This window comes from Diuraphis noxia, unplaced genomic scaffold, assembly GCF_037042655.1.
Source record: "Diuraphis noxia isolate RWA-SAM2 unplaced genomic scaffold, SU_Dnox_SAM2 contig0003, whole genome shotgun sequence".
NCBI lineage: Eukaryota > Metazoa > Arthropoda > Insecta > Hemiptera > Aphididae > Diuraphis > Diuraphis noxia.
Window position 1 is genome coordinate 21,120,665 of NW_028301713.1, and position 16,194 is coordinate 21,136,858.

General features: G+C 30.1%; 1 protein-coding gene across 12 annotated transcripts in view; it reads left to right on the forward strand.

Annotated features, from left to right (window-relative positions):
• RhoGAP19D (Rho GTPase activating protein at 19D) overlaps positions 1 to 13,472 on the forward strand; it is a 62,616-nt gene extending 49,144 nt beyond the window's left edge. For 11 of the 12 annotated variants that reach the window (XM_015511315.2, XM_015511318.2, XM_015511319.2 and 8 more), the window contains 12 exons: positions 4,288 to 4,399; positions 5,168 to 5,272; positions 6,089 to 6,340; positions 7,184 to 7,474; positions 7,572 to 7,660; positions 7,736 to 7,991; positions 8,057 to 8,272; positions 8,349 to 8,663; positions 8,726 to 9,065; positions 9,127 to 9,312; positions 12,479 to 12,678; positions 12,742 to 13,472. In XM_015511315.2, coding sequence (XP_015366801.2) covers positions 4,288 to 4,399; positions 5,168 to 5,272; positions 6,089 to 6,340; positions 7,184 to 7,474; positions 7,572 to 7,660; positions 7,736 to 7,991; positions 8,057 to 8,272; positions 8,349 to 8,663; positions 8,726 to 9,065; positions 9,127 to 9,312; positions 12,479 to 12,678; positions 12,742 to 13,392 — 3,013 coding nt within the window. In that variant the 3' untranslated portion in view covers positions 13,393 to 13,472. Of the gene's footprint in view, positions 1 to 4,287; positions 4,400 to 5,167; positions 5,273 to 6,088; positions 6,341 to 7,183; positions 7,475 to 7,571; positions 7,661 to 7,735; positions 7,992 to 8,056; positions 8,273 to 8,348; positions 8,664 to 8,725; positions 9,066 to 9,126; positions 9,313 to 9,644; positions 9,748 to 12,478; positions 12,679 to 12,741 lie in introns of those variants that run through there. The other variant, XM_015511325.2, reaches the window with a different exon arrangement.
• Positions 13,473 to 16,194: the final 2,722 nt, after the last annotated feature.

Here is a 16,194-nt window from a genome sequence, read left to right on the forward strand (position 1 = left end):
TTTGTTAGATTCTGATTCCTCCAGTCCTGATCGAACACTATTTTTTATTCGTCACAACTTAATGTTTTCAAAAGACTATTTAGTTTCATTCGTGTAGTTTTCTGCGATGGACACACAACATTAGACAATTCTGACGTCTTTACAGTAATCTCACATTCACAAGATATCGAACATCTCTCCAGAAGAATTAAAACACATGTTTGCGTCATTGTTATAAATTCTGGAAAAAATGTGTTTTTTAACGAATTTTTATCGCGAAGATAACGGCACGTATCGCGATCAGTGCGCATTTGTCACAGATATTTTGTACATCGATTTTTCGTAAGTCGATGATGGTATTTTAATATAATATGAATATTGAGTATATAGTCAATATTGTAAATATAGCGAATAAAAATTATAAAAGTGTCCTAGTTTTTATAAATCAAGCATCACCAAGGACTACACAGTAATTAATATTCGCGCGAGTCCTTGGACTCTATTAGTTTTGGTGTATTTATTATTTTACCACAAATCCAATATTTGTTGTTCGGGCCCCCTTGACAATAAAAAAACGCATTATCGATTGATTTTATACGTTTTCAAATAAATAAATCAAATAGTTTATGCTAACAGAGTATAACATTATAACATATTTCCCAAATCTAAAACCACCTAAAAAAAGATATATTAATATGTTTATATTAATATTATATTTACATTTTAAACTCTGAGCGGATCAATGGATAGATTGATTATACTATTGGTATTATGTTTTTGTTTATATGGCCGTGTAACTGTCGTATAGCTGCAGAAAAAATGATTCAATTTTCAATGTTAAGCGTGGCATCTGCACTCTGCAGGTATATTAGATATATTTTGTGGTTTGTGGTAAAATATTACCTTTATTTCAAAATAACCGGTAAAAACAAACAACGAATGTTTAATTGCTGGGTTTTGACGAAATTGATTTTGTTTTTTGTTGTAATACAAAATAAATTACTGCGTCTATTTTAAATTGTCATAATTGTCATATTGTGTATAATATGATTTATAATTTTCCAAGTATTTTTGCTTTTTCTGAGCTATTTTTAGACATTGAAACATTTTTTTTTTCGATTTCGGTTTTCTTTTCAGTCGAAAACTTTTTAAATGATTGATGATTTATATTATGTATACAATTATTATATTAATACCTCAAGAAATTATTCTAACTACAATGTAAAAAAAAAAATTATTGATTTGTTCAAATTTAACTTAGGTAACACTTCTTATAATTAATATTGAACTATATGATAGAAGTAGAGATAGGTAAAAATAAGTCGAAACCTACGACAATATAGCGACTTCTCGTGGTCTCCAAAACATTTAGGTATATATAATTATAATGCCTTTAGTGCAGTGGGTTCCCAAACTGTGCACCGCGGTGCACTAGAGACATCGTAGTCTACGGCTTATAATAAATAATTTTATATGTATAGATTTTTTTTTTTTCAAAAATTGGTTATTAATGAGTATTTTTTCCACCGTCTTTCGTGGTATTCACAGCAAGGCACTTTGCTTTGTCTGACTTAAAAACGGCATCGCGGGAAAAAAAAGGTTTGGAAACCACTGTTAATAATATATGGTGTATTATATTATCTTTACAATATAAACGTTGTTATGGCATTTGTTTATATTATAGACTACCAGATATAGTCGTGATACACGTATATGAAATATATTATGTAATAGTTGTCATAATTCTAAAAAATGAAGTCCAAAAATATAAATAATTGAATACACCAATGTCATTCCGAAAATTCTATCGATTAACGTATTATTATTGTGTCTTATTATTATTAGCACGCGATGTGTGAGACTAAAGTATAGTCAACGACGGTTGAATTCGAATACCTTTGATGCTTTAACAATTAATATTACCGACTTGTGTTATGTAGTAATGTATTATTTTCTTGACGTTTTTTTCAATTTCTCGAGAACGCTGATCATCTTGGTGTGATTTTACTCGTTTTTGTTATTATATTTTAATTCTTCCACATTAGTTGGAAAAAAACAATATTAGCATAAAACATTACGCTCTATATATTACATCTAATAATGTTTATATGTTTTTTTGCGCTATATGCGTTTATTATGTGCATCGATATTTGTTTTCACTCTGAAACCGATTTTTATAAATTATTACTCGCTACTGAATCACTTATCAATTTTATCGGTATGCATTGCCAAAATCAAGAATTATTCCTAAAATTATAACCCACATCAGTATTTTTATTGAACAACAATGTTGAAACACAATTACTAACAAACTAAACAACCAACCAATAATGGAAGAGTGTACCTATCTCAAGAGTGTAACCGCCATGAAAATTCGAGTTTTTTTTTATTTTGGCCCATAAAAATCTTGCAAAATATACTTAATAAGAAATAATTTTGAAACACAATTAAATCGGTTAAAATTAAGCAACTATATACGCAGAAAAATCAGTGGCGTACTCATTGTGTATTACACACACACACACAACCGTGGTGGGGGTATTCTACCCCCTTCGCAATTTTTTCACTTTATGATTTAGTAATAGTCTAGTATAGACGAATAAAATTTAAAAAATATTTTATTATTATACAACCCATCCCATTTAAAATATCGCTGTGTTTATATGCCACTGAGTGACTGAGTACTGAGAGGTATTGTCGGTATTGAATGTTTTCGTGTACACGGCTTATGCCTGTACTTACCCGCAGCGATGCGTTAAAAACTGTTTAACGGGAAAAAATTTCCCCCCTCGCCAATTTTAATTGATGTTTAGATTGATAGTTATAACTTATGACTTATGTTGGGCACGCGACCGACCATCATTGCGGTAGTAGTTGGTGTTTGGAAGCCGCCCGCATTATAATATGAATTATGTATTACTACTTTCATCATTATCTATGCATCTGTTACTTAGTTCATGAATAATAACGTATTTTTTCAATTTTTGTTTATCGTTCGACATGCATGTTTTTTAATCAAAATATATGTAAACAACGATGTGCAGTATGAAGCGTGTACACTGTGCACACAACAACGCAATATTTGCACCATATATAAATTATTATTTTCAAAGAAAACACTCCAAAATTGCCATCGTAAAGTGTATAGTTGATTTAGTGTCCCCCTCTATAAGTTGTAATAAATAATATTAAACATTTAATACCGTGACTAACCGTTAATTTCAAAATATAGATATACCTAAATAAAAGAATAGAAACCAAGAGAACCCTGCTATAGATATAGTTACAGTAGATTTCGATTATACCTCCTTCATTTATTAGGTTACTGTAATAGATTTACTATATTGTAATTCAATAATAAATCATTACATACGAAAGATATGTTTGAGCGGATTCAGGGCATATCTTAAAATTAATATTTATGACTGTTAGTAATTGATCTGTTTATTAGTAAATAATAAATATACTACTGTATTGAACTAATTTTCGGAAAAATCAAAATGCCTATTATATTATGTCTACTCTACAATGGTGTGAATAGTTAGTTTAGTTCGGAATGGAACTAAATATTTTAAAAATTATTTTGTATGCATAGAAAATAATTTTGAACCCATAATAGCGATAAGTTTCAAAAAAATAAGCAAATCATTAAATCTCCAATTATGTTAAACTTCAAATTTCTATAAAAAAAAAAAATGTATTACATGCGTATTTTCAATAATCTTAATAATTACAATTGATCTAAATTGTAACTTAAGACAATATTGTAGACATGAATCTAAAAAAAAGTAGAAATTTAAAATTTAAGTAAAAATAAGCTAAACAAAGAGCTAAAATTGTATCGTGTTTACCTACTGTTTATATAATTAATTTAATTTTGATGAAAATATCAAACATTTAAAACAAAAAAAATACATTCCACCCAGAATCTACGTGTAAAGAATTAGCATATGTTCCGTATTATATGATGCTGCGATTTACTTCTTCATATCGTGATATTCGTTAGCTAAAGTACTAATATTATGCATATAATTTAATATGAATATGTAATATTAAACATTATATCATAGAATAATATGTATAGTAATAATAATAGTGTATTCGTGTTAATTACTAGACACATAATAACATAGTGCGTGCAGTTATTCCATAAAACAGTTTTAATTGCTTTTATGAATGTTTTTCTGACCGTATACGACTGATATGTTTACTCTCTAGTCTCTCTATATATAAATTATGTACAACTAAAACCTTATTTACTATTATATTTACATACTAATACGTACCTTCAAAAATGTGTTTGTGTAGCAGTAGCATACTGGGATCGAAGAAAAATGGCCCGCCTTTCCAAGACCTCGGCAACAGTCGCATCGTTAAAGAAGGATCGTTGCTTTGCAAAGTGATACAGATCGACGGCAAGGTAATAATAATATTACTGTCATTTGTAACGTACATAATATTATTTTATTATAACTCAGTGTCTATATATTTATTAATATATTTTATCATAATTCATAAATCATAATCAATGACACGATTAATTAAAATAATTTAAAAACACCTTTTGGCTTGTTCGCGGCGTGTATGATATATATATATGGCTCGGATTTTATAGCACTAAAAATAACTAAAATATGCACTGTAATATGACCTCAAAATTTATATTTATTCTGTTCACAATTTAAAAAAAAAATACGTATGAATATACGACAGAATAATATTCTACATAAAAAACAATATTTATATATATATATTATAAAGTCATAATTGCTTACAATTTGATAGACCAATCCACTTAAAAATAAATTTTAATATGAACAAAAATGTGGATTAGGTAAAATGGATTTTATTTAAAATAATTAGATTCATGAAAATACAAAATCTAATGTTATTTTATGCTAATTAGCTTAAAATAGCACTTAAACTTAAAAATTAGCATTATAAACCTAAAATACTTCAAATATACAAAAAAAATTGTACATTTCAGTCCATGACGCATAAAAACAAATTTATAGCTCTTTCTGTTATTTTTATCTGTATCCTATAAAAATTGTTAGAAAATGCTATAAAATTCAAGCCCTGATAATATATAATATAATTCAGCTGTATAATGCAAAATATTCTAATGTCATATATATATATATATATATATTATATTTGTAATATATTAATATTACTGTGTTTACAGAAAGCAGGCGATCGGTCGTGGAAACCGGTGTGGGCCGTTGTACGCGGACAGACGTTGTGTCTGTACAAAGAAAAACGAGAGTCTATTCCTAACATTTCAGTCGAAGTAAGTATAATATTATAGTGGTATATCTCTACATATAAAACCTTGATTTTTTTTCAATGTGGAATTCATTGTTGCAAATTTTTTATCCAATCAAAAGAAAACTACACCCGCAATATAATATTATATTATTATATCTCTGGCGTCCACCTCAGCCCCGAATAATAATGTCTTTTGTGCATATAATAGTTTACGTATAATGCACGCATAACGCGATTTTTATCTTTTGATTTTTGTCTCTTTCGCTTTCTCCGAAATTCCGAATGTTATTGTTTACACGAGAGCTTTCGTGTGTTACGTCAAACAGAGAGACACAGCCATCGGTTTTCGGTTTTTTTTTTGCGCTTCGTGCACACGCGTCATCACGAATAATGTGTATTATGCATTATTATGCACCCAACTGCCCATGACAATAGGGGCACGCGCCCGCCACAGAACCTCCACATCCGCGATCTGACCGGAACAGTCTGCGTCCAAACGTTGGACAATTGCGTCGTGTATAGTGCACGATTTTTATAATAATTATTACTTTACGGTACGCTCTTCCGAAACTAAATATGAATCGATTCTGTTCGCCGGACCGACGTCTTCGATATTCTTGTTTACCCGTGTGGTTCCGGGCTTCAAAACATCCTCGACTAAAACGGTGGTCGTCTACCGGTTCTTGGGTATGTCCATACACATTGTACTTACACAAGTTATATATATATTAATTCGCATTGAATTTCATTATGTTCTTACTGCTGTCTATACAAATAAAAGAAAAAACAATGGTTTCTATAAAGGTCATGAGAGTTTTTTTTTAAATTTTTTATATAGACTCCCTCGACGCTTGAAAAGTCGGATGATGTGAACGTATCCTGCGATCGTATCAACCTGAGAACGTCCACTACGGATGTGGCTCACGACTACACCAAGAGGAAGCACGTGATGCGACTTTGCTCCAGCGTGGCTGACATGGGGTGCACTGAACTATTGCTTCAAGCCGACGACACTTCTTCCATGGTTCGTTGGTTAAAAGCATTGCAGGAACAAGCTCTTGAGGCACAGGCACCTCTGTCCGCAGAAGAAGTGAGTGAATTTCTTATTCCGTATACTATACAATTATGTGTCAGTGTGTCACCCGTCGCGCCAGTCAAAATTGTTGTTTGATATATTGTTACTAAATAATGTGTTTTTATTTTTTTAATTGTATTTCATTATTTAAACTGTACTACATACCTGTAGACACTCACGTGACCAGAGGGAGGGCGTTTAATCCCAATTTACATTACCCCTTAAAAATGTATTATGTTCATTATTTATGTACAAAACCTAAAAAACTAAGTTTAATTTAAACTCAATCCTCCTCCCATTTCATAATCTTAGGTAGGTTAGGTTTGATTGATCATAGACATTGCTTTCCAGGTGTATAATTCGTTTCGTGTAACGAGTGTTTATAAACATTTTATTTTGCATTTTTTTTTTTGCACATTTCGGCGTTTTTATATTTTAAGAGCATTTTTGGGTCATTTTTATCGTTTTTAATACATATTTTGTTCAATATACTATACAAATTTAGCGTATTTATTAATATATATTTTAGTATCTATGTTTAGAATGAATAATATTACCCCAAAGCATAATATGCATGTCAACATCATAGCAGCATCAAGTCAATTTTTTCAATTTTTTTTTTCAATAAAATATTAAATTCCAAATTAAAATGACAATAAATTGTATAAAAAATAAATATAAATGGCATTTTTAAGGACATATTTCAATATTTGGCTATTTTTTAAAGCATATTTGTATGGTTTTAAGAAAATTTAAATCCAGGCACTAACTATCAGTAAATACCTAATATTCGAAATACAAGTGAATTCTAATATACCGAAAATATCGACTGTCCTGATTATCGGTTTTGTTTTTCAGTGTTTGAGCATCTCGCCTGGCAATACCAAAGGCATGCGTAAATTAGGTACTTTCAGAAACCGTTCGCCCACCGGTGACTCTCCAATCACTAAGACGCGAAAACCAGACCGCAGCCCGTGCCAAGCATCACAGCCGCAATCTCCCAAATCTACCAACACTTGGAAAAACCGAATGGCCAAACAACTGAAAAAAATACAACAAGGATCGGGGTCGCCGGTATCGCCAATTATGCCCATATTACCGCCACCTCCGGGCACTGCGATCGGCATACCTCTGGAACTTTGCCCGCCGGTAAGATGCGTCTAAATATTTTGTGTTTTTTTTCCCCATCTGTGCATTTTAAAATGTTGCAGTATGTTTCCAATAATATTGTTTCTTTGTTCCGTAGTCGACACGTTCCGAGTTTGTACCTTTAATAGTAGAAGTATGCACATCAATTGTTGAAGAAAAAGGGTTGGATATCATCGGCATCTATAGGTATGTCATTTTTTCTTTTTTATCTGCAAATTTTAATGCACATATTCTATTATTTAATTGTGTCTTAAATTTTAGGGTACCTGGTAATACTGCTGCTATTACTTCACTAACAGAAGCGGTCAACAATGGTGGTATGGAAACCCCAGATATGGCCCTTAAACTTCTACAACGAGATCCTCGGTGGACAGATGTGAATGTAATCTCTAGCCTATTAAAATCGTTCTTTAGGCGACTTCCCGATGCTCTACTAACAACTGAAATGTATCCACATTTTATTGAGGCTGATAAAATTGATGATCCCGTTCAACGAATGGTTAAACTGCGTGAACTAGTAAGTAAAATAGAAGGTTATTCACATTTTTCAAGAAAAGTTAGTCATTTTTATTTGTACTCAAGGTTCATAAGCTGCCAGACCACCATTTTGAGACTTTAAGATATTTACTGATGCATCTCAAGAAAATTGTCCATCATAGCGGGGTCAACAAAATGGAAGCACGAAACTTGGCTATTGTGTTTGGCCCTACCTTAGTTCATTCTGCTGATGATAACATGGTAACTATGGTCACAGATATGAGCCATCAATGCCGCATTGTGGAATCGCTAATACTACAAGTAATGATATAGCTATTATATTAATTATTATTTTCAGATAATTTTAAGTATTTCTTATTTGTTTTTTGTTCAACAGGCTGATTGGTGTTTTGGCAACGGGGATGTGGTTGATCTTACAGCATCCATACCTGAAAATTGTGGACAAGTTCCAGAAATTGAACAATCTGCTCCAAATCAAAATCTCTTGGATAACATCAACAAAGTTTCTGGCAATCAGTATACGCCATTTATGGCCAAAGATCTTGTGACCAATATTGTTGCTGCAGCTAATCGCAAAATGCATCGAGCTACTGGCAAAAATTCAAATGTGTCACGAAAATCTCGTACCAACGTAACCAATAATATAGTTCCTCATACTAGTGTACTTTCAAGTGCATCTGATATTAAACACGTATGGCATTTAAACAACCTTTTTCATAAAACTTTTAATAATACTTAATTTTTCAATTGTAGGATGTGTCTAACAAAGATAAATTGAACTGCTCAAAAGCCAGTTCAGAAACCGTTTCAAGTACTAGCCTTAATGAATCTGAAGACAGTCTTGAACACCTAACAACTAATGATCAAAGTTTAGATTTACAACCACAAAATAACGATGGTGCTCCTCCAATTAAGACTTATGTCAATTTAGCTGAAACTACTCAAGAAAGAATACGACGATTTGAACAAGAAACAAAAGCAATGCTCCAAAGAGAAATTAACAGAGGTCAAAGAAGAAGAGAGTATTTTGGACTTGACGAGCCTGTGACTCAATCGAACGAAGCATTAATGCTAGCTAAAGATTATCCTCCAGGTACATATCTCTTAATAGAATTTATCATTATTTTCTTAACTTTGTAATTTTTCTCCATAAGTCATGGTCAAAGTATCCAAAGGAGTAACCAATGGAACTATTGAACAATCAAATAACTCAGACTTAAAAAATAATCAGAAACGATTAAAAACAAGTACTGAGAGTGCTGATGAATGGTCAGTAGATTCACTCAATGATGGTTTAAGAATATCCAATGAACGCCCTATAAGTCATGCATCAGATGAAGGTAAGAATAAGTTTTTATTAGGTCAGTGTTACAGAGTTCGCAATAGTAATTATAATTATAAAACTGATGTTCAAAATTAGTAGTTTCAGGTCTTGCATAAAATATTATGTATAAAAATGCATTTTAAATCATTATTTTATTAGCAAACTGTATGTATCAATTAAAGTGGGAATAATAAGAATTTGAAATTATCATATAAAAAATTGTGTTGTGCTTTGTATACACTTAAATAGGTTTACTATTGCGTAATCTTAAAGTAATATTTACCGATTGCGTGCACTGCACATTCGGCTCAATCATTTTTGTTTGAGATTCATTGACAAAATTTACAGCAAATGGTAACATACATCAGCACTTAAGTAACAAACGACAAGGATGGGTTTTTGGCACGTCCCTTAACCAGTATCCGCATTACTACTACTACCAACCTGAAAGGTTCTTATACATTTAGCTCAAATGACTTGATCAATTAACATGGTTTGCTTTTTTTTCTACTAATTTTCTGCTTCTATATACTTGCTATGTTTCAAATATCACTTGGTTTTATTTTTATTTACCAATAAATTACTATTTTATTTTTAAATAGGTATTTTTTGTTTTTAAAAACTAAGAACAATATATTATTATATTAATTACTCACATAAAATCATTTAGATTTATATACTTTATCAATGGCTGGGCAAGTTAATTTATTTTCAATTTGTTAAGTTCTTATCGAAAAATATAAGATAAGTTTAAAATTAAAACTGATTGTTTCAATTTTTTTTTTTTAATTTTTCTTTTTAACTAAATATTTACAATCTATGCCAAACCACAAGAAGCTATTAAGATAAGAATGTCATACACCTAATCTGTAATGACTAATGATATAGTCTGGGTTCAATTGGCTTGTCTGGTCTATGTGTGTTTAGAACTATTCATAAATCAGAAGGTTTAGATAGTACATATCAACATTAGGCGATTGAGATTTCAAACATTTAATTGTAATGCTAATAAAAGTTTGCATGCCATGCTAATAGATAGTAAAATATATTACTTAAAATATGAAAACAAATTAAATTAATTTTGTTTTTTAAATTTTAAATTTGATTAAAAAAAAACTGCTCCATCACGTTGCCTAAATAATATCAGCCATTAATCTTAATGCTTTGTCAATATTCATATTTTTAGAAGTACCTTGTATTTCCTACGAATAATATCAAAATTCTTACCTAAAACAAGCAATTCATTATCCGCTAGTCATTCTTGATAGTTAATTATCATCATTGCATTATTATAAATTGTATTTTGATCCTTAATATTTAAAAACAGTGCATTCAACTATTGACAGTCTACATTTTAGTTTATACAAGGTATTTTAGAACATAACATCAGAAATAATATTTAAAAAAAATTTTCTTTTTTATTAAATAATAATTTGTACAAAACAATCATATCTGAACCAATAGGGTTTATATTAAGAAAAAAGCATAAGCTTACCATGGATTTCTAATGAATTAACAATTAACTAATTAGTTAATTAATTAGTAATTACATATCATGAAAATTAGGTTAATTATAAAATAAAACTATAAAAGTTATTTTTAAAAAAAGTAACTTATTAATGTCCAGCCTTGAATGGTAGAATGAATTGTATTTGAATAACTGATAACTATTTTATTAACTTACTAGGTAATTATTTATATTATGTCTTATATCATTAATTTAAAAGGTTTTTTGTTTGAATAGATATTTTTACCATTGTTTTACTCTTTACTCTTATAATAACATTTATTTCATAATACCTTATAATCAATGCTCAAATTGTAGAGGAGCTCAATCCAACGATTTAGAAACTGCGTTCCAAGTGCACAATTAATCAACACAGACCCATCAGACCCCCCGTGTGTTCGGTCTGTGTGAATGTGTAATTTGTAAGAAAACATAATATTTTTAATGTCTTCAACTATTATAATTTTAATAAATAATAATTAATTGAACACAAAATTACTCAAAAATTCGAAAATTCGTCAAATCCGATTACAATGCAAAATCGAAAAATTCAAAACACCGATAAATAATAACTATAACAGTAATTAATGAAACTGATAACATTTCGTTCTGAACCACAAAGTAAGATCTTACTTTGTGTTCGGAACACGGTTTTTTAGATAGTATCTGTGCACCATATATATTTTGTGGACCGTAGAAAAGCACAGTTGTATATCTTAAACCGTGTAGAAGAGGTATAATACTTTATTAAACTATAATAAATATCAAAAATAATTTTGATATGAAAAATAGTAAAATTTTTATATAATTGACATTAATTAGAAATCCATATTTTAATAAAAAATTATTTTGGGCATTAGTTTGTACCGTTCCCCCGTCTAAGTAAAAAAAAAAATAGTAGGGGTGCGCAAAAAAAATTTAAAATAGTAATAGTATGGGAGGTCTGTCGCCCTGCGGCCCCAATTCAAGCACAGCTTATAATGAATAGTTACTAAAAATAATTAAACAAAAACCCACTTACCATCAAAAATAAAATATATTAAATAGTATTATAATTTATTTTTAATGTATAAAATACATTTTTATAATGTAAAATTATTTATTATTAAAGTTCTTTCTAATATTAACTGTTTAACTACCGATTCTATTTCATTATGCAATTTTTGTGTTAATTTAGTAAATTCAAAAAGTATAAAACTAAATAAAAACATAATTTTTCAAATACATAAACTTTCAAACACAAATGTATATTCATTCATTTTTTCTTTTCATTCAAATGACATCTGTTTATAGTTTTTAGTGATCGTTCAACATTTTAATTATAGTATGATGACAGTAAAAAAAATACATCAATTTTAATTATTTTAAAGGTTAGTTTTTAATTTTAGTTACATTCTGACATTTTGGGTATATTAAAACATTTCAATCTTAATAGCTTATGAATTTGATTTTGATTTGATTTTTTACTTGGGTACATTTTATTCTCTTTGGTATTAATTTTAAGTATGGTAATGGCTGACAAATGGTTTTTCTCAGTGTTATGTTTAGTTGTTTTAACTGTGTGTTACCATAATGTTGTAGACTATCTAATAATCTAATTGAATGGTTTGTTCATGCTATGTATTAAAAATTATCCTTATGTTGCATGACAAGAGTTTTGTGTTTGGTTTTCCAGGAGGGGATTTATTGGTGAGCCTGACCTCCGCTTTTGACAAAAAACTTAAATCCCTTTTAATACCCAGTGATTCTGTGGATGTTGAAGAGAAACAGCCAGTGGCTGTATCAAGTGATGAACAAACAGATGTGCAGACTTACAGAGACCCGAGTTTACATAGATCTTTGGAAAGACGCAGCCAGCATATAACCGAAAAACATGTAAGTTGATGTTAAAGATTGTTGTATTGACTTGATTTTAATCATTATCATTTTCTATTACAGGAAATTGAAAACATGAAAGATTCAACTAGTGAATCGATGAAAGATTCTTCAAGAATTGATAATTTTGAATGTCTTCAAGACGTCAACACCAACCCAAATGTGCGCCTGCGTCGTTCTGAATCATTGAAACAAAAAGAAAACCGTCCAGAATATGGGAATCATGTAAAATTACGTCGTTGTGAATCACTGAATAAACATGAAAGATATATATCCAAATACACAAAGTTTGAGGCAATGATGCTGACAAAAAACGGTGACGCTTCCAAACACCGGCGATCTGACTCCCTCACCAAGACGGAGAAGACCGAGTGCAACATGAACAAGCGAAAACAAGGATTGTCCAGACGCTGTAGTTCAATGCGCGATAAGGAAGCGCGCCAAAAACGTAAAAACGGTGTTACAACTGATCGCAGCATCAAGAGGCGACATACAGTAGGTGGTACAAAAGACTTTGATAAAATCACATGGTTGGACAATAAGGAAAGAGAAGAATTAGAAAAAAGCTGCAAAGATAGAAGAACCAGTTCACCAGACCTTAGTTGGGCTCGTGTTGTAGATGGAATAAAAGAAAGAGGTATTAGACCTAGGAGCATGGCCGACCCAAACTTCGTGTCTAAACTGTTGAATGTACCTCTTGAGTCACATGTTTGACAGTAAATGTATTTTCTTAAAAACTGTTTTGATCTCATTTGTCCTATCGCTTAAATATGCTCATACCCCCCCCCCTCCCATGTTTTCATCATTAAAAATTTGTGCTCATCCCTATCATTTCTAGGTTGTCAATTATCCCTATATGCTTTAAAAGTTTGGTATGTTTTTCAATATCAACATTGTTTTATAGTCTTGAAGAAGTATAATTTGTTTTTAAAATATAATGTATTATATATATATATAAATCTTTAAAAGTTCTTGACAATATTATTTGATGAAAAAAAACGGTGCAATAACATTGTGACTACATTGAGGTAGTAATATTGTAAAAAAGTACTATTATGTTTAATATTTTTTTTCACTTATTTTTATTATTATTATTTTGTCACATTACCACTGACATACATATACAATATTCATATTATATTTAATGAATTTTCACAGTAACGATCACATTATTATTTATTTTTATTTTAGTACACGGATAATACACCGAGCATTTAAATTTTATATTATTTTTAATTAAGTAAAATCAACTGTTATTAATGTAAATAATCTTATATATTTATTTATGTATTGTCAAAGTATACTGGTTACTGTTTTTTTTTTTTTTTTTAATGGTGCGTTTTATGTTTTTATATATATTTTTTTTTTGTTTTCTCTTTTTTCAAATTTGTAAAGCGTTTTTATATAATATACTTAAAAGCAACAACAATTACTTGTACGTAAAATGTCACTAAATTATTATACCAATATAATTTTATATATTATATATATATTGTTTTTATGTGTAAGTTTTAATCATAAAGAGTTCCACCTAAACAAAATAAAGTGTTGGATAATACATTTTTAATGAATATGATATAATTTATTTTTTACCTACGTTCTAGTATAACATATTACATATGCTTTTGTTATAAGTTTAATAAATCTTAATAAATAAATATACTTTGCCACATTTTCAGTCCATCTATTAATGTGCACAACCCCTAAATGGTGGGCCCTATAGATAAGAAAATTAGCAATTCTGATCGTCGGCAAGCAATTCCAAAATTCTAATGTAGTCCTTCAAAAATATTAATTGGTTACCCATGGGTCAGTCCTGGCCGTTCTGGGGTAAGGGAGTTGTATAATTTTAGTTTAAATAATTTATATTGAACTTTTTAAACACATTATTTAACAATAATAATATATGTATATAGTATATAAAATTCAAATGCAACATACTCATTGCTATATAACTAAAAACTTTTTAACGTTAAAATTTCTGTTAAAATTCATTTCTTACATCAAACACATCTATTTGTCGGTTTTCGAACATTTTTTTGGAATTTCGATCTTTTGTAGGTAGTGAATATTCCACTTTCCGTAGATATTAAACATTAGTGGTTATTCAAAAATGTTCTTAACATTTCGCGACGCAACTTGCAACTGCCAACTAGTCCAAAACGTTTGAGGGATGTAGACTGAGAGTTTTCCTAAACTTAACCCGATGGACCTTTGACCTCTGTGGCGTAATTACGGGGGGATTTGGGTGTCGTATCCCCCCATGACCTTTTTTTAAGATTGATTAACTACATACCTATCTACTTCTTTATCTAATAATATTATTATTTTTTTATATATATAAATGTATATATATTGAAATCAAATACCTCGGCGAATTAATATTATTATAAATAGCCTATATTTTATACTTTATAGAAATAATACAAAAAAAACAAATCCTTTATGCTAGTTGTACATAAATACTTCGTACCTAGTTCGTTTTAAATGCAGCCACGCAAGTTTATAAGTATCGCTATTGCAATATGAATATGTTTTGTGTAAGTTTTGAGTTGGTTTATGCACTGTGTAGTGGTACAAAAATAAACCACCGAGCAGTAAAATATTATTTTATCGTGGATCGACGACGATCGAAAGACTATTGTCATATCTGTCCTATCTTATCCTATCCTAATATTTTTCCGTAGTCCTATTGAACTAAAAATAACTTATCGATTTGTACACTTAATCGGAATTTATTCCATGTCTCGTGAGTACATAAATATATTGCTCTGAATTCTGAAAGGTGCTTATAATAAATACTTTTTATTTTTTTTTTTTTATGGGAGGGTCGGGTATAGGTAAAATGTTAAAATATTTTATCCCCCCCCCCCACACACAAACATGGCCAAATTACGCCACTGTTTGATCTCGTCCAATTCATTGCAAATCGTATAGGTATATGTCAGTGATGTCTAACTAGGTAGAAAATTGAGCAACTGTGATGGCCAGTTCCTCGCGTAGGTACACGTTAGAGTTCGACATTATTAATCGGTGGCATTAGATGGCACTGTTGTTATCGAATTAATTTAAATCTGAAAAATAATGTCCAACTTATTACTTATGCCGTTGAAAACGTTATAAGTTAGATCTACCTCATTGAACCAAATCCAAACCCAACTAAACAGTACCTACCAAGTGGAAAACCGGGTAACCGGGATCACCGAGAAAAATCCCGATGGCCTGGAGTTTTGTTATATTCTTTTCGTGGATAGAAAAATAAACCTGAAGACAATTTGGAATAACTTAAGGGACAAGGGCTATATTAATATAATATTATTTATCTGCAAACGATTAGCATTTAGCGATGAACACGTTTTACAAACCATTTCATGGCCATCGAGAAAAAAATGTTCTGATCGAGCTTTTCTTTCTTTCAATCCAAAGATTGGTTAAATGATGTCTCTTTCCAATCATCTCTGTCAATTATAATCCTCTTTGACTCCCGACAATAATATGTTCTTATTCCGGTTTCTT